This window comes from Rutidosis leptorrhynchoides, chromosome 1, assembly GCF_046630445.1.
Source record: "Rutidosis leptorrhynchoides isolate AG116_Rl617_1_P2 chromosome 1, CSIRO_AGI_Rlap_v1, whole genome shotgun sequence".
Lineage (NCBI taxonomy): Eukaryota > Viridiplantae > Streptophyta > Magnoliopsida > Asterales > Asteraceae > Rutidosis > Rutidosis leptorrhynchoides.
Window position 1 is genome coordinate 453,940,329 of NC_092333.1, and position 21,277 is coordinate 453,961,605.

General features: G+C 33.4%; 2 protein-coding genes across 15 annotated transcripts; one reads left to right on the forward strand and one right to left on the reverse strand.

Moving 5' to 3' along the window:
- Positions 1 to 996: 996 nt before the first annotated feature.
- LOC139886609 (uncharacterized) lies at positions 997 to 5,352 on the reverse strand. 14 transcript variants are annotated; one of them, XM_071870498.1, is made up of 7 exons: positions 5,145 to 5,352; positions 4,372 to 4,533; positions 3,740 to 3,986; positions 3,235 to 3,264; positions 3,040 to 3,123; positions 1,583 to 1,723; positions 997 to 1,502 (listed from the first exon to the last, which is right to left on the reverse strand). In XM_071870498.1, exons 2-4 carry the CDS (start codon positions 4,522 to 4,524, stop codon positions 3,257 to 3,259), a joined length of 408 nt encoding a protein of 135 aa, XP_071726599.1. In that variant the 5' UTR covers positions 4,525 to 4,533; positions 5,145 to 5,352; the 3' UTR covers positions 997 to 1,502; positions 1,583 to 1,723; positions 3,040 to 3,123; positions 3,235 to 3,256. The 14 variants fall into 14 exon arrangements, with proteins under 14 accessions (XP_071726599.1, XP_071726589.1, XP_071726597.1 ...); XM_071870488.1 differs by having other exon boundaries at positions 1,583 to 2,514; XM_071870496.1 differs by having other exon boundaries at positions 1,617 to 1,723; positions 2,365 to 3,123.
- A 1,596-nt stretch (positions 5,353 to 6,948) lies between these two features.
- On the forward strand, positions 6,949 to 12,660 carry LOC139873566 (vacuolar protein-sorting-associated protein 33 homolog). Its single transcript, XM_071861500.1, has 21 exons — positions 6,949 to 7,079; positions 7,203 to 7,283; positions 8,027 to 8,221; positions 8,334 to 8,444; positions 8,559 to 8,624; positions 8,709 to 8,816; positions 8,976 to 9,020; positions 9,098 to 9,154; positions 9,457 to 9,554; positions 9,647 to 9,698; positions 9,882 to 9,938; positions 10,029 to 10,091; positions 10,176 to 10,282; positions 10,357 to 10,479; positions 10,576 to 10,657; positions 10,756 to 10,826; positions 11,015 to 11,095; positions 11,728 to 11,785; positions 11,925 to 11,983; positions 12,094 to 12,187; positions 12,292 to 12,660. The coding sequence occupies exons 1-21, from the start codon at positions 7,017 to 7,019 to the stop codon at positions 12,379 to 12,381; spliced, it is 1,761 nt and encodes a 586-aa protein (XP_071717601.1). The 5' UTR covers positions 6,949 to 7,016; the 3' UTR covers positions 12,382 to 12,660.
- The last annotated feature ends 8,617 nt before the right edge of the window (positions 12,661 to 21,277 follow it).

A 21,277-nucleotide genomic window follows, 5' to 3' on the forward strand; every position in this document is an offset into this window, starting at 1 on the left:
TATAACCGACCATATATCATTTAGGTGGCAGAGCCAACCATAATTAGTATTAAGATTATCGTGCTGATAACGTGTTATAATTCAGTAGGCTTATAACTACCTTTAGTGGTTTGATTCTTGATGTTATAATTCAGTAGGCTTATAACTACCTTTAGTGGTTTGATTCTTGATTAAGAATGCTAATAATGAAGTGTAAGAACAAAGATGATAATGGAGAGAAAGAAAGAAACACTTTGTAAGTGTGAGAAAATGGTGCAAGTTTAATGCTTGCATTCATGGCTATTTATAGCAAAAATATCACAAGTTTAGGTAATACAATAATATTACTTTTGTGTATCAATAATTGACTATCCATTTATATATATATTTATATATTATAACATTTGTAACTTAATTAGTATATATAATAATACTAGTTTATAGCCCGCGCATTCGCGGGTATTTAATCATACAAGATGTTAAAAATATATTCTAAATAACTTATTTATGCTAATGATATAAGTAATACTCCTCTGTACTATATTAATAGTCATGTTTTGATTTTTAAAGTATTTTCTTTTTAACTTTGACTTTAAATATTATTTTTTGTATTAAATATTATTTGATAAAACTTATATCAATAGATTGACTTTTGAATATATTTTAAGTGGTATAACGTTCATCAAGTATTATATAACACATAATAATTTAAAGTCAAAGTTAAAAAACAAAAGGACTTCTATAGTTAAAACGAGACTATTAATATGAGACGGAGGGAGGAGCAGTGAAATATATGTGAATAATAAATCAACAAATATAAAAAACAGATACATTATACACACTAAGTAAATGAGTATGATACTTGACAAATGTAAACAACTTACAATCTGTTCAGAACTCGAATGCAATATCAAATGTCAAATGTTACTTACACAGATTTCAGCATGCTCACTATAGAAGTTGATATGAATCACATCATCATAAAGCTAATCCACAAGATAAACCAACCATCTATAATTATACAGCACCCTGTCAAATATATATAATTAGCGAAAAATCATGCAAACAACTTACACTCTGTTAGGACCTCAAATGCAACATGAAATGTTAAATTTACATGTATAGGTGAGCCAAGTGTAGGAGTTATAAATACACTCATCTTTAAAACTAAGCCTCCTCAACTTTGATCTATAAGTACTTGACCATACCTCGACCCTCAACACTAAGGGTGTGTTCCCAAGTTTCAATTTACAGGAAAGTAAATGAAATAAAATGAAATGAAAGCGAGGGATGAAGAATCCTTTCAATTTGGAAGGAATCAATCAAAGGAAAATTGCACTACATTTCACTTCCCCTCCATTTCACTTCCTTTCAATTAACAAACTTGGGAACACCATTTCTTCTTATTTTCCTTCCCCTTCATTTCACTTCCTTTCAATTAATAACTTAGAAACACAGCCTAAGCTTACTCGTTTGATGCTGATTCTTTTAAGATGCTTTAACTGTTGAGACCTCTTATTCATCTGCCATTATATGAAAAATGGTCAAGTACAACTAATAACACCATAAACGACAACTTGTATAGAAAGTAAAGGGTGCGGACCTTAAGCCGAGATGATAGTGAACAACTTGTTTACCTCGGTATCCGATTTCATCTGGATCTATCTTATCTTGGGGACACACACATTGCTTTAGGCCTTGATGTTAGTATAGAAGATGAACTTTCAGTTCCAGAGTTTGGTTCCTGCATTGACCACTAAAAAACATCAAATAAGAAATAGATGATTCACCAGAAAGAAACAGTAATTTACAAATGAAGCAACCTACTGGGAATATTTAGCCAAATCCTGATCATCATCTCTAGAATTCATCTTGAAGCATTAATTGTAAGCATTCGATCAACTCAAAAAACTTAAATCAATCAGAAAGATGAAATTGTACTGTACATCCCATGCACAAAATCATATCATGTTCTTTAACCCTTGAGTGACCTTTCAACCATAATGCACTTGGGCAATTAAGGACACCAAGCTACTATAAGTGATACATTATCACTAAAATTATAAATGTCAAAATATTAACTTTGACCCATAATACTTAAATCAACTAATGAGGTATTTTGCATGACATTAAACAGACCCTGAAGTAGCGTAAAAGTGTACCAAAACCCAAAAGTCAAACACTGCCCAAAAAATGCATTTTGACCATAAAAAGTCAAAATTATGACTGGATGAAAAGAGTCTTCTCTCAAAATGACTTTAAACATAATCAACTTATACATAGATACTTAATAATATTTTAACCTACTATTGATACATAGATAGCAGGTTATATTATAATGTAAATAATCAAATGAGCAAGGGATAATGAAGGATTAGGGCTGACCTTTAGCATCCCAAATTGCCATATACAAGCTGATGACTGTGGCTGCACTGTTATATTGATTTTTAATTGACACAACCTCATTCTCACCACATCAAAAATAGTTTTGCTAACCAAATTTGCACCTCTATTGGTCTAACGCATTTCACTAACCTGTTTGAGTCGACATATGTGCAATATTGAAAAATAAAGAGCAATATGGAAAAGTCATTTTTCTAAGCAAAAAAACACTTCATTACATTAAACTAAATCGCGGATCAACAATCACATAAATACTGATGGGAACGGAAACAAACAAAATAAGCTACCAGTACTGCTAGAGAACGGAAAACAAATCCATAGATGGAGCATAAATTGGAACCAGATCATCAGCAGACCCGAGTGACCGAACATCATCCCACAGTTCCGAAATCAGATTCTAAATGTGATGGTAACGTCAAATTCTCAAAATTACACAAACGCGTCAAAATCAATCCTTAACGAAAATACATCTAAAAATCCTTTTTAAGACACCAGAATTTGCCAACACACTTAGTACAACATAATAAGCATGTATAAACCAACCATTACCCAATTTGACACCAAAACGACCAACATTTGAAAATTGGATAACTATTTAAGTTTTATTGTCAAATATATAAAAGCATTAAATTTTATGTAGCAGCTTGAGCTATGTACCTTAGGTTGAAATAACATCCCCCATGATCTGAACTGATTTTCCAGGAGCAGTACGTCATTATATGTTCTATAAAATTGCTCTTTCTACTTCCAGTGTAAACAATGAATCAGAAAAAATAATTTGTTATTTTATTTCTTTTCTAAAACATATGAAAATTATGAGGTAGAAAGAATATTTTAATAAAATGCACTGACCTCCATCTTCAATCTAGGATTATCAAGTATCTGAAACATATGTAGAAAAGCAACATCAGAAAACATACATAAATAATGTTTATTTAAATATGAGGCTTAAGAAATGAATTATGAGGGAATAAGATCTTAACAAAACTTCTTGCAAAATCAGAGCTTGAACTAATCAAAACATGTTTCATCAAAATCATAATAATACATTAACATACATAACAACTCATTAATCTTTAAGAATGGAAATTGATTCGAAATACATGCCTCTTTGCTTATCTGACATAACAAAGCTAATCAAGTCCCGCAACAAATGGAAAAGAGCAAGTAGCTATATAATTTATCATTATGGTAATAAAGACACTGCAAATGGGAAATATGTTTTTGTAATATCTGCTAAACATATATGGAGGCATGTAAAAGGTAGTCAACTGTGGATTTTTTGGAAGATCGCAAAAAGTCATATTGTCTAATTATTTTACTGAGATGTGCAGTATCTAGATAGTTATAGCGTTACCTGTTATTGAGTAGGCTTTCACTTGGTTGAAGGATTCGAATTCGAAGTAGTGTTGTAGGTATCCTTTTGCTGGTATGCTTTCGAATTCTGTTTGCAACTCGAATATCAGAGACGTTGAGTTGAGATAGTTTCGTCCCATTTTTTTGCGGGTTTGCATATGAAGTTTGAAATTCTGTATGCTTGGCTGCAACATTCTTTCAAAATGGTCTTTGTCCTTGTAGTTGGTGTTGTCTTGGATAGCGTTTCCCTGTAATTTGTTGACGAATTTATTAAAAAACCATACTACTCATTTTCATGTTTGTTTATAACAGCTCTTTTTTTATGGTATATGTTAGCCATATATAATAGCGTTAAAAAACAATCAGTTATAAACTTATAAGAGAATATCAGCATGTTAATAAAGTATAAGTAAAATAAAACAATGATGATTTATCTAACATAAACTTAGATCAAATTTTCAAATTATTTCCCTGGCATATACAAGCATCATAAAACAACATACAAAAACCAATTTTATTTCTAGACTTGTTAACAAAACATTAAACCTATTAACCGAAGTTGTACAAATACGCCATAGTTAATATTTACTGTATTTTGGTAACCTGAGTATTTTCATATGTAATTTTACTTACATATGTGTCGAGGAGAATGCAGCTGTATCCATTTGGATTTTGAGTATTTGGTCTTTTGGCTATCCAACGCCTATATACCACTGCTTCGATTGTTTTGAGCCAGTCTCCTGGTTGCAGAGTCGAGATTGGTGACACTTTTGTTTGTTGGTCCATTCTGGCATTCTGCAGCACCCAAAAGAATGTCTATACATAAGTAAGTTGCATAGCAAGTTTCTGAACATTTGTCATGCAATTATCAATCATAAAATTATAACACTGTATTCTTCTCGGAAGTAAGAAGCACATTTTTAATACCAAACTAAAGCATAGAGTAATTTAACCCCTGCTTTCGATCAACTACACAACTAAAAAAAAAACAATTCAAGCCAAAAAGTTCTCTTATTCATATGAAGCAAGTGCAAGAAACAAAAGCATACATATAAATGGAATTGCAAACGACCCATTAGCCCATGGCATTAACAACAGCCTACTGTCTGACCTAAACTCCTAAAAAAAACTTGTCATGCCACCAACACCAAAATTCTCACCAAATAGCACCAATTTCCAGTCAAGACACATCAACAGCCACAAACTTTAAAACAACTTAAAATTTATACATGTGGCCAAATTGCCATCAAGATTGTCACATATAAAAAATTCAATTCATTACTTTTTCTAGTTGACTATATCTAGACACAAAAGTATTAAGATTTTCCTTAAAATAGTCAAGAAGAATTAATCAAATATCAAAGTATATGGGTCTAAAATCTCCAAAAGGGGAAATAGGTACTTACAGTGAGAGTGAATCTATGATTCCTGATTTGGAAGCCACGATTGTTCAAGTGCAAACCCTGACGAATCGACGAACCCTAATTATTGTTTCCCGATTGAATTAATCGATCGATGTTGAACAATTGTTGAAGTGCGAAATAATGAACATGTGTGTGTGAGAAAACTGTATGTGTGAAGAAGAAATGTGAAGGTACGTTCATTATATGAAAACTGTACTGGTAACTGCCTATAAGAAGTCCAAGTCAATTTATCAATTTATTTATATGAAAACTACGTAATTATTCAATTCAAATTAAGGTCATTAGAATCTTAAATGATGTCTTTATTTATGCATTTAAATGGCTAGGATTGAAAGTTAAGATTTCATCTAAAGGCTAGAATTTAGACACGTAGGTTTTTTAATAAAAAATAACATCATAATTTTTTTCTTATTATAGATAAAAGAGATATGTAATGTAATGTTTGCTACAATCGAAAAGTATCTAAAGTACATCACTAGTCAGCCACAAATCCGGCTTAACACATTATTATTAATTAATATGGAGGAGTAATATACAATAATATGTTTAATTAATTAATTAAATTTCGGTTTTTTTTTTTTTTTTTTGGGAAGAAAAGAAAATATGTCTAGTACCATAACCTTCCTCGTTGAAACCGAAAATAAGCTCACGTATAAAGCTAACACAAAATTTAGACATTCCAGAACTCAAAATCACGCGTATAATGTTCGAGATCTAACTCATCCGATGCTTTTCATATCCAAATTTTTGAGATAAGTTTAATAGCCCTAAATCCGTATTTTCGTTTGTAATTCCATTCCATCCGAGTGTCATTACACAGAAAAAAATTAAAAACGATCGTAGGTAAAAGGATCAATAATTAATGGCTCAAATTCCCAATTTACAAAACGGACCTATCAATTTCGCTCCTATAAGGTTAGTTAGTTAGTTAGTTAGTTTCAGTTGCTTTTATCTACATACTTATATAATTTAATTAATTAATTGAATTTCTGATTTTTTGGGAAGAAAAGAAAATATGTCTAGTACCATAACCTTCCTCGTTGAAACCGAAAATAAGCTCACGTATAAAGCTAACACAAAATTTAGACATTCCAGAACTCAAAATCACGCGTATAATGTTCGAGATCTAACTCATCCGATGCTTTTCATATCCAAATTTTTGAGATAAGTTTAATAGCCCTAAATCCGTATTTTCGTTTGTAATTCCATTCCATCCGAGTGTCATTACACAGAAAAAAATTAAAAACGATCGTAGGTAAAAGGATCAATAATTAATGGTTCAAATTCCCAATTTACAAAACGGACCTATCAATTTCGCTCCTATAAGGTTAGTTAGTTAGTTAGTTAGTTTCAGTTGCTTTTATCTACATACTTATATAATTTAATTAATTAATTGAATTTCTGATTTTTTGGGAAGAAAAGAACATATGTCTAGTACCATAACCTTCCTCGTTGAAACCGAAAATAAGCTCACGTATAAAGCTAACACAAAATTTAGACATTTCAGAACTCAAAATCACGCGTATAATGTTCGAGATCTAACTCATCCGATGCTTTTCATATCCAAATTTTCTATTTTCTATGACATAAGTTTAAAACCCTAAATCCGTATTTTCGTTTGTAATTCCATCCCATCCGAGTGTCATTACACAGACAAAAAAAAAAAAAAAAAAAACGATCGTAGGTAAAAGGATCAACAATTAATGGCTCAAATTCCCAATTTACAAAACGGACCTATCAATTTCGCTCCTATAAGGTTAGTTAGTTAATTAGTTTCAGTTCATCTACATACCTATACCTATAATACGTATCAGTTCATCTGCTTTAATTTTAGGTTATCTTTATTTTTAAATTATGACTTTTGATTTGATTTACAGAGATCAGTCTCAGAAAGAGCTCATAACAATTCTGAAAAATGTAAGCTCGATTTCCTGATTATAACTGTGTGATTTTCATGTATTAGGTACTGTTTATTGCTCCTAGTATTAAAATTAAATTGAATAAGTACAGAGTAACTGATATGATTATTTTAATATATAGATTCGAGGGAAAAAATGTCTGGTAATCGATCCGAAGCTGGGCGGTACGCTGTCGTTAATTGTTCAGACTTCAGTTCTTAAGGTCAGTCTGTAACTTTTCTTTATTGTATGCAACTTTTAATTATCTCATATTTGTTAGGAGTAATTAGAATTAGACACATTAGGTTTTTGAATTAATATGAGATATGAAGTTCTGTAACAGCTGATAAATTCTGTAATAACTATATAGAACATGACTCTGTAAATATGTATAAAAGTTGGGGCTGCAATTGTAGTTTGGTACGAGTTTAGGTTTAGTGTGACTAAAATGCCAAAGTTAAATATCTGTTTGCCTATCACAATCTCATTTAGAACTAGATTATGCTTGTTAGTTGCCCTAGATAGATCAAGAATTTGAACTTGCACTTACCACTGAAGCAAGATCATTAGAGGTGTAATGTACAACATTATATCATAACACATCTGTGTTTGCATCTTACAGTAACTATGAAGAACCATAATTTAATTACATGGATATGGATATTTTATGAGACACCGATCAACAAAATAACAAACTTGTAACAGAATAAAGAAAGTAAATCACCGTTATAGAACCCTGAGGGTCTGATCACGGCTAAGCAGTTTCATAGGGTTCAAATTTAAACATACTAGGCACCTATTTGACAACTTCTGCTAAAGCAATAGGAGAAAAGTAATTTTCGTTGCATGTTACCAATAATGATAACAAAATTCCCAATTACCCAATAAATCCCAATATTAGAACTTCTATGCGGTGCCATATATTGGGTTCTCTGACTGACAATGCAAATTAAAATGCACAAACAGGAACATGGGGCTGAACTGCATCATCTTAATGCAGATCCAATCGAGAGTACCTGTACAAAAGTGGTGTACCTTGTACAAACCCAGCTTGATTTGATGAAATATATTTCTTCACATATTCACAACGACAACTCTAAAGGGCTTCAGAGAGAATATTTTCTCTATTTTGTCCCCCGCCGGGCTGTTGCATGTGAGAAAGTAAGTTATCCTGTACAGTTGTACCTTTACACATTATACAAAGTTTGTCTACTCTAGCAAATGATTGGATGACGATATTACTCGATATTCACAAACAATATTTGATTTGCAGATTCTCGAGGATGAAAAAGTTCATAATTTAATAACTATTGGGGAGTTCCCGTTATATGCTGTTCCACTGGATGAGGATATAATATCATTTGAACTCGACTTATCTTTTAAAGTATGTATCGTTACATTATCAAGATGTTAAGACTAAAATTCCACAAATCTAGAATATTTAGCTGTGTTGTCTCTGTTTCTATTAAATCCCTGTGCCTCGTTTTTCTCTTAACAGGAATGTCTTACTGATGGTGACTCAACCTCTCTTTGGCATATTGCCAAAGCCATACACAAACTTGAGGTTTAGTTTACTTATTTATACAATAAACATCTCTTTTTATTGATGCTATAGATATAGATTAATTTAGTTTGATTTATTCTGCAGTTCTCTTATGGTCTGATACCTAATGTTAGGGCAAAAGGGAAATCATCTGTACGTGTTGCTGACATGCTTAACCGTATGCAAGCTGAAGAGCCTGTCAACTCAACTGATGTAAGTCCGTTTTATACAAGTGATACATTTAAATGGTGACTCACTCTTTCTAGTATTAATAACTAGTAATATATTAATAATAATTATTATAATTATAATTATATGCTGTCTAATATATGTAAATAGAAACCACTCTTACTCTTCTTCCTGAAACTGTAGACGGGCGCACCTGAGATAAATACCCTTATTATTCTGGACAGAGAGGTACGTCATCTAGTAGTGTTGATTAATACTCTTTATAGCTTTGTGATTAAACCTGCATTATTGTTGTTTCATTGCAGTTGGATATGGTTACTCCAATGTGTTCTCAATTGACATATGAAGGGCTTATGGACGAGGTAAAGACAATAATATATTGTCCTTGTTGAAGTACCATGATAAAAATATATCTTACACCAAACTTGACCTTTCACAAATCGGGGCTTCACATTGTTTTCCAGTGTGATAATGTATCAATCCCAAACTGTTTTATGTCTGTCTATTTTAAATTGTTGTAACCCTGTTACAATTGATGATTTGAGTATGGTTTTTCGGCTCATTTTGAATTGATTATAAAGCACCATGTACATCCCATTCAGAAGTGCAATTGAAAGGTGCATCTTCTTGCTGTTCTATATAAATCATATCTAATTTTTTGCAGTTTTTACACATCAATAATGGTGCTGTGGAGATAGATGCATCAATCATGGGTGCAAACCAACAAGATGGGAAAAAAACAAAGGTTCCTCTTAATTCAACGTATGCACTCAAATCTTGTGTTTACGAATCACTTTGTATGTATGTGTTCAATTGTGATTATGTTTTCTTGATACTTTGATATTTTTTTCTAGTGACAAGTTATTCAGGGAGACCCGAGATCTTAACTTTGAAGTTGTTGTCCAGGTTCAACTATTATAACTACTTTACTAATGTCATTCATTAAAAAAAAAAAAGTATTTGTGTATGCATGTATGTGCACGTTTATTATTTAGATAACACGTTCTTCTCCACTCTAGTAATATATGCACCACCCTTTAAAACCCCAACCAAACACACCCTTAGTTGCCATACACAGTATGATTGCAGGTTCTACGTCAAAAAGCAACATCCATGAAGCAGGACTACACAGATATGACAACTACTGTAAGTTTCGATAATGTTTTAATGTAATTTAATAGGTGTCATTATTATTCATTTATTTTGACAATTAAATTAATTTCTGTTTGATTACAGAATCAAACAGTCTCTGAATTAAAGGACTTTGTCAAAAAGCTCAACTCATTGCCAGAAATGACTGTATGTGCCTTTTCCAACGTATTCCGTCTCATTTCACTTCATAAGAAATATTCTAAATTTGAAATGCCGTTTGTTGTTATTTAGAGACACATAAATCTCGCTCAGCATTTATCTACGCTCACTTCAAAACCTTCGTTTCTTGGGAAACTTGACATGGAACACACCATCATCGAGGCTGAAAGCTATGATATGTAAGCTCGAATAACTTCTTTTGTCAGATGTAGAAAAATTTAATTACTGAGCTTTTATCGATTTTTGTTTACAGTTGCTTTGAGTACATTGAAGAGATGATTCATAAACAGGAGCCTCTCGTTAGCGTCCTCCGTCTTCTTATCTTACTTTCAGTTACCAATGCTGGGTTACCAAAAAGGAACTTTGACTATCTTAGGTAAGGATAATATATTATATTATTTTTATTATCGGTTACTATTTATATGTAAAGAAACAATGAACTTATTTTATGGTTGTTGCTATCCTGATTTAGGAGAGAGATTCTTCACAGTTATGGATTTGAGCACATAGCTACCCTTAACAATTTGGAAAAAGCTGGGTTGTTCAGGAAGCAGGTTCCTAATATTGCACTTTCTGTTAGCCTATTCTAATTGTTTTTTTATTTTTCAAATATAAATAGAAAAAATGAGTTCGGTTCCGTTTTTGTTTTCAGGAGGGAAAAAACAACTGGTTGACGATCAAACGTGCTCTTCAACTCGTGGTTGAGGATACCGACACAACCAAGTAATGTATTCATACAACCACCACCAAATTTTAATTACTACTCACTTTTATAAGTCATCATGTCTAGAAACAGTGTTATATTTGTGAGGATGATATATTTTTTGATGATTTTGTTCTTCGTGTTCTAGTTTTTTTACGGTTGATATTTGTTGGCTTATTTTTATTATTTCTATATTATTTTGTGGCAGTCCTAAAGATATTTCGTATGTTTTCTCTGGATATGCTCCTCTGAGTATTCGCCTGATTCAACATGCTATTCGATCTGGATGGTGAGCTTAATTTAATATCTGCCTCTTATTTCTTATTTAAAGATAAAGGTGGTAAGATCAGCAGGCGAGGCGGATCTACAAGGGAGGTAGAGGGGGGTAGCTGCCCCCTCAAGGAAATGTTAAGGGGATCAATGTAGTTTCAAAAATTATGCCCCATCTAGTTGAATTTCCTAGCTCTGATCATGTCTGGCGGGTTGGTAACAGGTCAAACGGGTCCAGTTTGAAGCATGTGATTTTTAGTACGTGCTGAATTGAACTAGGCCAGGTTGTAGGTTGCCCTTCAAATACGTAGTTTAAAATTTTGGAATTTATGAACAAATCTCTAATAACATATCCTCAAATAAAATTGATCTATGAAATTTTATGCTGTCAACAAAGACTTTGATTTGGCACCTTATTTGACATGTCTGAAATTAAACACGGGCCAAATTGACCCGTGCATAAGTAAATGTATCGGAGTTTCCACCTGATACTATAAGTGGTAGCAAATCTGATTGGCAGATTTCTAATCATCAGATAATGTAGCACAACTTTACTTCAGTCTAACCTCCCATTTCATTTTTTTTTTTCCTTTTATTTATTTATTTTTTTAAAATAATTATCTCTCTATGCATTGTTATTTGGTTAATCAGGCGTCCCCTTGAAGAAATACTGAAGCTGTTACCTGGCACACATACAGAGTCGAAGAGGGTTAGTACTAGTTTAACATGTCTGTCTTTTCTATGTTGTTGAAACTCTTTGAATATGTATGTTCCCTTATTTTGTTTTCCATCATCTCCTGTTTACGACATTATAATAACCATGTGACTAAATTTACTCCATGCTTCAGAGTGCGTTTGCAAACAGTCCATCATTTGATATATTGCCAGGGGGTTTACGCATGGACAAGTATGTTTTCTGTAACACCTAATCCTTGTTTATTAAATAACTCACACCAAGTAATTGTATTACATAAGAATATTTGAGCATGTATTTAGCTACCGTTGAATGTTAATCAGACCTCAAGATGGGAGGCGTTCTCTTGTTCTAGTCGTCTTTGTTGGAGGGGTAACTTTTGCCGAAATTTCTGCACTCCGCTTTCTCAGCTCTCAGGTATTCTTCATGAGTTGGATTATTGTGCCGATGTATTTTTATATAATATATATACATTTATATTAGTATATATATTGAATCTGGGTTTATCTTGTTACGTGTAGGAAGGAATGGCATATGACATTATCATAGGGACAACAAAGATCATCAATGGTAACACCTTAACTGAAACCTTCATGGAGAACATGGGCTGACTCGCTTTATTTTCTGGCTTGACGCGTTACAATTATTACTTGTACTGTGAGAATTGGGGCTTGTAACCTGCATCAAGTGGCCCTTTCAAGAGATCATGGCTTGATGTGAAGGTGCATTTGGCTTCACAGCGCTTGTGCTGTGTTTTTGTTTATATAGAGTCCATTTTTTTCTTATGTTACAGCAAGACTTATTTATCTCTTCTTGTACCACAACCTTGTAAGTCAACGGTTACACAACTTTTGTTTGTTGAGTTTGCAATTAATATTATTTGTTTACCATCTGCAAATCTTCCATAGATTCTATTAGAAAGGTGGATTAGTGGGTTGAGAATCTGGAACCGAATTGATACTAGAATCGTGTGAACACTTTTTTAATAAAGTATTTTGACCTACTTGGTAACGGGTTACACAAAATCACTATTATAATATAACTAGTATGAACAATTTTTTTGACCAAAAAAAAATCGTTCCTTGCAATTGATGAAAGTCTAATCTGGAAGATTAAAAGTATATTAGAAATGTCAAATTTCTGGAACCTTTCCTTAGTGAAAGAGGCCTTGTATTTACATTTGGTCAAAAGGTGCAATGAAATGTTGCAATCTTTCAAAATTAGTTATGATCAAGAATCACAACTCTAGGCAATGCACTTGTTTTAAAGGGTGTATTAAGACCCTAATAAAGCCTTTAAACAAGTCCCAAAACGTCCAGAATTAATAACTAATCTTTGTGAAACGTTGCAAAACGTTTGGGCAAAAGTTGCCACTTTTCTGCAGTACGAGCACACAGGAGCAGCGCTCCTTAGAACTACCAAAATCACCTTTTGCTTCGTAATATATATGGACCCATTTTAATTATGAGGAGCGACGCTTTTCAAATATCAAGAGCGACACACCATATCACTAGGTGCGGCGCACCAGAAATCCTGGTGCAGCGCTCCTTAAACCTGGACAACCATTTAAGTTAGTTTCTTCAACAAACTTCAACCCAATTCAAGCTAGCTCTTTAACTCTTTGACAGACGTGTACCCTACACTCTCCAAATTCGTTCTAGAGTATTAGAGACTGCTTCACTTTCAACCTAGTAAATCTAATACACTAAAATGATTCATTGGATCATACTAAAATCACCGATAAATCCCCCCATATTAGTGTTATCCTTGATTTAATAAAATGTAAACAAACAGTCAAACCAATGCTTCAATGGAAATGTTCTATGAATTGAATTACCAGCTAGTATATTACACATATCAAGTATTTGAAAATCAGGATGCCCGTAACGTGTGAACCCATCAAATCATTTGAAAACTGGAAGATAATATACACATCAATTTCGTACTTTCTACAATTAGACCCGATTCTTTACAAGCCATGTGTCTCAATCCTCCCATGAACATATCAAAAGCCAAGTCCACGCTTTCTTGAAGCTGCAAAACTTCATGTCCACATAGGTAGTTTTCTTCAATCTTGCTTCCAGAATAAAATTTATCAAGAAAACTATTAAGAAGTGTTATAGTTTAACCTCACTTTATCTTGTAGGTCCGAACACATACCTTGGGGTCATATTTACATGTGTTCCAATATTCAAATAGTAGGCTTTCCATATTGAATTCAAGCTTCTAGCGTTGTACTAGAAGAGAATTGGGTATCTCACTATGGAAGAGCTAGATGGACTTCAATCCCACACCACTAGCACACTTATGCTCTAAGTCCCTTGCTAATCCTTTGATCAAGTGATCGGCTAAATTTTGTTATGACCTCACATAGTCAACATGTAACGACCCCAAAACGCAACACGAGAAACACGTTTTTTTTTTTTAAAAAACAACAATAGTTTCTTGCCTGACAATATGCGCGGCGCGCGCTAACGCGCAAAATCATTCCAGAACTTGAGACTGGCACCAGGTACATGATCCTGGCCATTTGCGCGGCGCGCATATGTGACAACTCGGAAATTTCCAACCAAATTTAAACTTTATCTTTATATTATTCCGACACGATAAGCAAAGAAGTTTGTTAAGTTAAATCTCAAGAATTTTAAACTGTGTTCATACATTCATTATAACCTCGACCAAATTCCGACGATTCACGAACCGTTATATATAAATAGATATGTATATATATGTATATATATATATATATATATATATATATATATATATATATATATATATATATATATATATATTATAACTTGAGAATATTAATAAAGTATTAAACGTATAATACTTTACACGAACGTATTTGTTTCAATATGTTTATCAATGGAATTAGAAGATAATATCAAATGATTGATTTATCTGATACATTGTGATATGATTACGGGTCCATTGTGATTTAAGAAATCTATTCTTTTTGACAACATTCGAAAAATGGTAAAGTGATTTATAAGTAAGAACGTGAAGTGTAAATAACTTACAACAAGTTAAGTAACTCGACATTTTTCATTAAGATGATTTCATACGTTTATTTAACCTTTGGACTTTATCCCATGCTTCACTAACAGACTGTAATTTAAAAACTTGAAACCTATTATGAATATATATGATTCTACTTTTCTAAAACGTTTTATGATATAACGATTTCCTTTATTTTAACCTTTAAACAAAATGATTCTTAAATATATTTAGTTTTGGAAAACAAAATTATCATATTTATTTGATTTAGTTTCAAACGTACAAAAACGTTTTCAGTTTAAAAAGAACTTTATTATTAAAACGTATATAATTTTTATAAATATCTAGAACCACTTTTGACAACTCATTACTTAACCAGTATGATAAAGATAACGATATTTATATTTTATTTTATTAAATATATATAACGATTTAAATTAATATTATATATATTTATACGCGTATTATACGTACATAGTTTTATACTTTTACTATACTTAAACTTTACCTTTACTTTATTTTTACTTTACTTTAACTTTAATAATTCACTTTAATAATTCATACTTTAATAATTCACTTTAATAATTCATACTTTAATAATTCACTTTAATAATTCATACTTTAATAATTCACTTTAATAATTCATACTTTAATAATTCACTTTAATAATTCATACTTTAATAATTTACTTTAATAATTCATACTTTAATAATTCACTTTAATAATTCAAAAATTTATTATAAATAGAATTCAATAGGTTTCATTATTTCATAGACACTTGAAAATATTTTTTCTCTAAACTCTCTCAATCGATTTACATATATATATTTACTCCGTATTATTTCAAGATATTATTAGTATACATAAAATATTACGACGGAGTGCTGTCCGAGTGATTTCGAAATTGTTTTTCGAGCGGGTTAGAGCTAAGAAAATTATGGGTTATAGCTATGGAGGTTATGGGTATGGTTCGGGAGTATTGCTCGTGAGTCAAACTAGTGTTTATCATCCCCGTTGCGTCTACGTACTTTTCCTGCAATATTGAATCTCAATATTGATACGTGAGCCCTCATAACTTAACTTTTATATATTATTAGTGTATCCCTGACTAATGCTCGAGTATATAAGATTATGCATACTTATACGTTCGTTATTGTCGTTAGATAGGTTATGTCGAATCTTGAATTAAATACATATGCTATTAAGATAAGTTATATGATATGCATGTCCTTGGAAAGCTAGCGAAAAATACGCTCCAAGGAAGATCGAAGGGCTCCATCGAAAGCGCGTTGAGCCGCCTCAAATATACTAGGAGGACAAGTACGCAAGGTAAAGTAGAGTTTAGAAACTCTCGTACATGCCCTAAGCAACAACAACTCACACTGAGGATCATCAAGCTTAGCAACCTTATCCATAAGCGCAATGGACTTGGTCACCCTTTGCATCACCAGTTCACTACAAAAACCAGGATCGGAACTTGCGGGGGCCCCAAGCAACTTAACACCATTTAAAGGTCGAGCAATATTAGGAGGAAAGACACCTACTTGCCTGCTGCGAGGGTCCTCTGTAGGCCAGAAAATTTCAGTTTTTTCAACGTTGAGATGTAGCCCAAAACGAGGCCCATCCTCCATAATCAAATGCAAAACCTTCCCCACCACCAAAGTGTCCCCAATAATAGTGCCATCATCCAAATACCACGCCTGAAGACAAACCTCAAAATTATCTCTGATTTTAGAAACCAAGGGTTGTAAGACCAAAGCAAAAAGCAGCGGACCAAGGGGATCACCCTGTTGCACCCCCTGAGAAGACCATAAAGTGTGGTTCCCATAATACAATCTGGCTGGATTAGAGTAGCAAAATTCAACCCACCGAGAAATGCTCGGACAAAGGCGGCGAACTTCACGTAACATGACCGTACGATCAACTAGATTGAATGCATTTTGAAAATCAACTAATAACATAGAGAGGCCAACATCAGAGCCACGATCCTCAATCAACCGATTCACAGTATGAAGAATAGCCTCGCCACCTGACGAAACCCCAACACCAAATTGAAGACCATCGAAGTAACTTCCCAAAGACTGGCCAACCATAGCAGCGCCAACCTTCGAAACAAGACGTCGCCAAACAGTACCCACAGCTATAGGACGAAGACCCCCGCCGGGCTTGACAAGCGGTGTGAGGGGAGCACTAGCTATATACTCTCCTAATTCCATAGGGCACCTTCCAGCTAGAAAGAGATTAACGACCCCGGTAATAGAGCCAACCAACTCATCCGAGACTGCCACAGCAGCACCACTCAAGCAATCCATAAGGTGTTGTGCACGTAAACCATCCCTACCACATGATGTGCCCCGAGGAAAACTTTTAATCTGGCCCAAAACAACAGCAGAAGTCGTAACGAGGTGAGGGTGATCAACCGGCATATTAGGCAAGGATGGAGCTATAGAAGAAGGGTGCTTAGACAGCAAGTCCGCCAATGTGGCGTCATTATAAGGAGCAACGCCTGATGAAGAAAGAACACGAACTGCAGCGGTGTAATGGCCATCACAAATCTTCCTACGACACTGCTTAATATTACGCACTTCCAAATCAAGGACCTCATCATCAACCACTGACAACATAGGAGAATCCTCTGCCAAATACTCCCTCACAAGTTGTAAACTTCCACCCGCTGTCCCCCAAGAGCAAATAGCACGGGAAATATCATGTTCCTGATGCCGACGCTTTATCGAAGACCTAGACTCACGACTACTCCGTGGCCGAAAGGTTTTAAGGGTACAAAGGGGTAACACCAACAAAGAGACCCAACTAGAAATGTCATTAGGCTTAGAGATCACCTTATCAAGAGCACCTTTCAAAACCTGAGAAAACCCCAAACGACACTTGGGAGGAATAGACTTAACCGTTCGAAACCCCTTAGAGAACAAACAATATTATTATTATTATTATTATTATTATTATTATTATTATTATTATTATTATTATTATTATTATTATTATTATTATTATTATATTATTATTATTATTATTATTATTATTATTATGATGATGATGATGATGATGATGATGATGATCATCATCATCATCATCATCATCAATTGGTCTCTATTTTAATATTTTTCGCATTTTAAATGTTCGTTTAACAGATCTTTCATCGTTTTAACAAGATTTAGGACGGTTGCGGTCAAATTCAATCTTTAAGATATTTTTCAGCAGTATCTTTTCTTGACATCCGCTGACAGGCCCGATATCGTTACCCGTATATTTCATATTGATTATAATTGTAGCAACTCTTATGTCGGCGCAACGCAATGGAAACGTTTGTGAAAGTCTCTAATATTTTGTGTTGTAAAACTGACAATAATTTAGCTTCACAATTGACATTATGTAATGATCATATTTGTTGTTATAATTCAGTAGGCTTATAACTACCTTTAGTGGTTTGATTCTTGATGTTATAATTCAGTAGGCTTATAACTACCTTTAGTAGTTTGATTCTTGATTAAGAATGCTAATAATGAAGTGTAAGAACAAAGATGATAATGGAGAGAAAGAAAGAAACACTTTGTAAGTGTGAGAAAATGGTGCAAGTTTAATGCTTGCATTCATGGCTATTTATAGTAAAAATATCACAAGTTTAGGTAATACAATAATATTACTTTTGTGTATCAATAATTGACTATCCATTTATATATATATTTATATATTATAACACTCCCCCTTGGATATCAATTTTGTTTGTTGAAGATCAACTGTAAGTTACTGCCTCGTTAAAAACCTTGCTAAAGAAAACCCAGTGGGAAAAAAACTTTAGCTAAGGGAAAAAGAGTGCAGCATGGAGTTGACTCCCCCTCAAGTAGACATCGCTTCAGTTGTTACATCTTTTGAACATGTCTCATACCAATGTTATGAACGTGTGTTCTGAAAATAGCAGTTGGAAGTGCTTTCGTGAAAAGATCAGCAGAGTTTTTGCTGGATTGAACATGTCTCATTTCAATCTCGTTGTCCTTAATGAGATTTTGAGTGTATGAGAAGAATCTAGGAGGTATGTGTTTGGTTCGGTCACTTTTGATATACCCTTCTTTCATCTGTGCTATGCAAGCTGCATTATCTTCATAGATAATTGTTGGACTTTTATCGCGTTCTAGTCCACAAGAATCAGTAATGATTTGTGTCATTGATCTCAACCAAAAACATTCCCGAGTAGCTTCATGTAATGCAATCACTTCGGCATGATTTGATGATGTAGCAACACGTGTTTGTTTTTGAGAACGCCATGATATTGCAGTACCTCCATTTAGGAATACATATCCAGTTTGAGATTTAGCTTTATGTGGATCAGATAAATAACCTGCATCAGCATAACCAACCAAATCTTGTTTTTATTCGTTAGAATAAAATAATCCTAAATCAGTAGTTCCTCGAAGGTATCGAAATATGTGTTTGATCCCATTCCAGTGTATTTTGGTAGGAGCAGAGCTGAACCTTGCCAACAAATTAACTGCAAAAGAAATGTCAGGTCTTGTACAATTTGTAAGATACATAAGAGCTCCAATTGCACTAAGATATGGTACTTCTGGTCCAAGAATATCTTCATGATCTTCACATGGACGAAATGGATCAGTTTCAACATTGAGTGATCTAACAACCATAGAAGTACTTAATGGTTTTGCCTTGGACATATTGAAACGTTTCAGAATCTTTTCAGTATATGTTGTTTGATGTACAAGTAAACCATTAGGCATATGCTCAATTTGTAAACCAAGGCAATACTTGGTTTTTCCGAGATCTTTCATTTCAAATTCTTTCTTTAGAAGTTGAATGGCTTCATGGATCTCTTTATTTGTACCTATGATGTTAAGATCATCAACATAAACACCTATGATCACATATCCGGATGTTGTTTTCTTAATGAAAACACAAGGACAAGTAAGGTTATTTGTATACCCTTTGCTTATCAAGTAATCACTTAATCGGTTATACCACATACGTCCCGATTGTTTTAACCCATATAAAGATCTTTGTAATTTAATCGAATACATTTCTTTGGGTTTTGCATTTGATGCTTCTGGTACCTTAAATCCTTCAGGTATCTTCATATATATATCACTATCAAGTGATCCATATAGATAAGCAGTCACAACATCCATGAGATGCATTTCTAAATTTTTAGAAACTGCCAGGCTGATTAAGTATCTAAAAGTAATTGCATCCATAACAGGGGAATAAGTTTCTTCATAATCAATTCCCGGTCTTTGAGAAAAACCTTGAGCTACAAGTCTAGCTTTATACCTTGTAACTTCATTTTTCTCATTTCTTTTTCGGACAAAAATCCATCTGTATCCTACAGGTTTCACATCTTTAGGAGTGAGAATGATGGATCCGAAAACTTTTCTTTTATTGAGTGATTCTAATTCAGCTCGTATTGCTTCTTTCCATTGAGCCCAATCATGTCTATTTTGACATTCAACCATAGATGTTGGTTCTGGATCATCATCATTATTCATGATGTCATATGCAACATTAAATGAAAATTTCTCATCAAGATTTTTCATTTCATTTCGGTTCCATAATATTTTTGAATGTGCATAATTGATTGCAATTTCTGTATTGACATCATCAATCTCCTCTGCAGTAGGAGTACTGATTTGTGGTTCTTCTTGAACACTTTCTTTTACCTTATTATCAGCTGATTTTCTTTTTCGAGGATTTTTATCTTTGAAACCAACTGGTCTCCCACGTTTCAGACGTGGCATAGATTCTTGAGTGACTACATTATCAGTTTTTCGATTTGGAATCTCAACTCGAGCTGGAGTATTAACTGCTGGTATATATGATTTAGTCACCCTTTTTGTATCTGTGAATGCATCAGGCAATTGATTTGCAAGTTCTTATATATGCATTATCTTTTGAACTTCTATCTCGCATTCTTTTGTGCGAGGATCAAGATACTTTAATTGAGGTTCACACCATGAAACATCATTTTCTTTATTTTTTATTTCTCCCCCTAATCTAGGAAACAATGTTTCATTAAAATGACAATCAGCAAAACGTGCTGTAAAAACATCACCTGTCATAGGTTCAATATACCTTATGATTGAAGATGTTTCATATCCAACATATATTCCCAACCTTCTTTGAGGACCCATTTTTGTACGTTGTGGTGGCGTAATTGGAACATATACTGCACATCCAAATGTTCTAAGGTGGGAAATATTTGGCTCTTGACCAAAAGCAAGTTGTAGGGGGGAATATTTATGACTTGCACTTGGTCTGATGCGAATCAATGCAGCAGCATGTAAAATTGCATGACCCCATATAGATACAGGGAGTTTTGTTCTCATTATCAATGGTCTAGCGATTAACTGTAAACGTTTAATCAGTGACTCTGCTAAACCATTTTGTGTATGCACATGAGCAACAGAATGTTCAACAACAATTCCTATAGACATGCAATAGTCATTAAATGCTTGAGATGTAAACTCACCAGCATTATCAAGT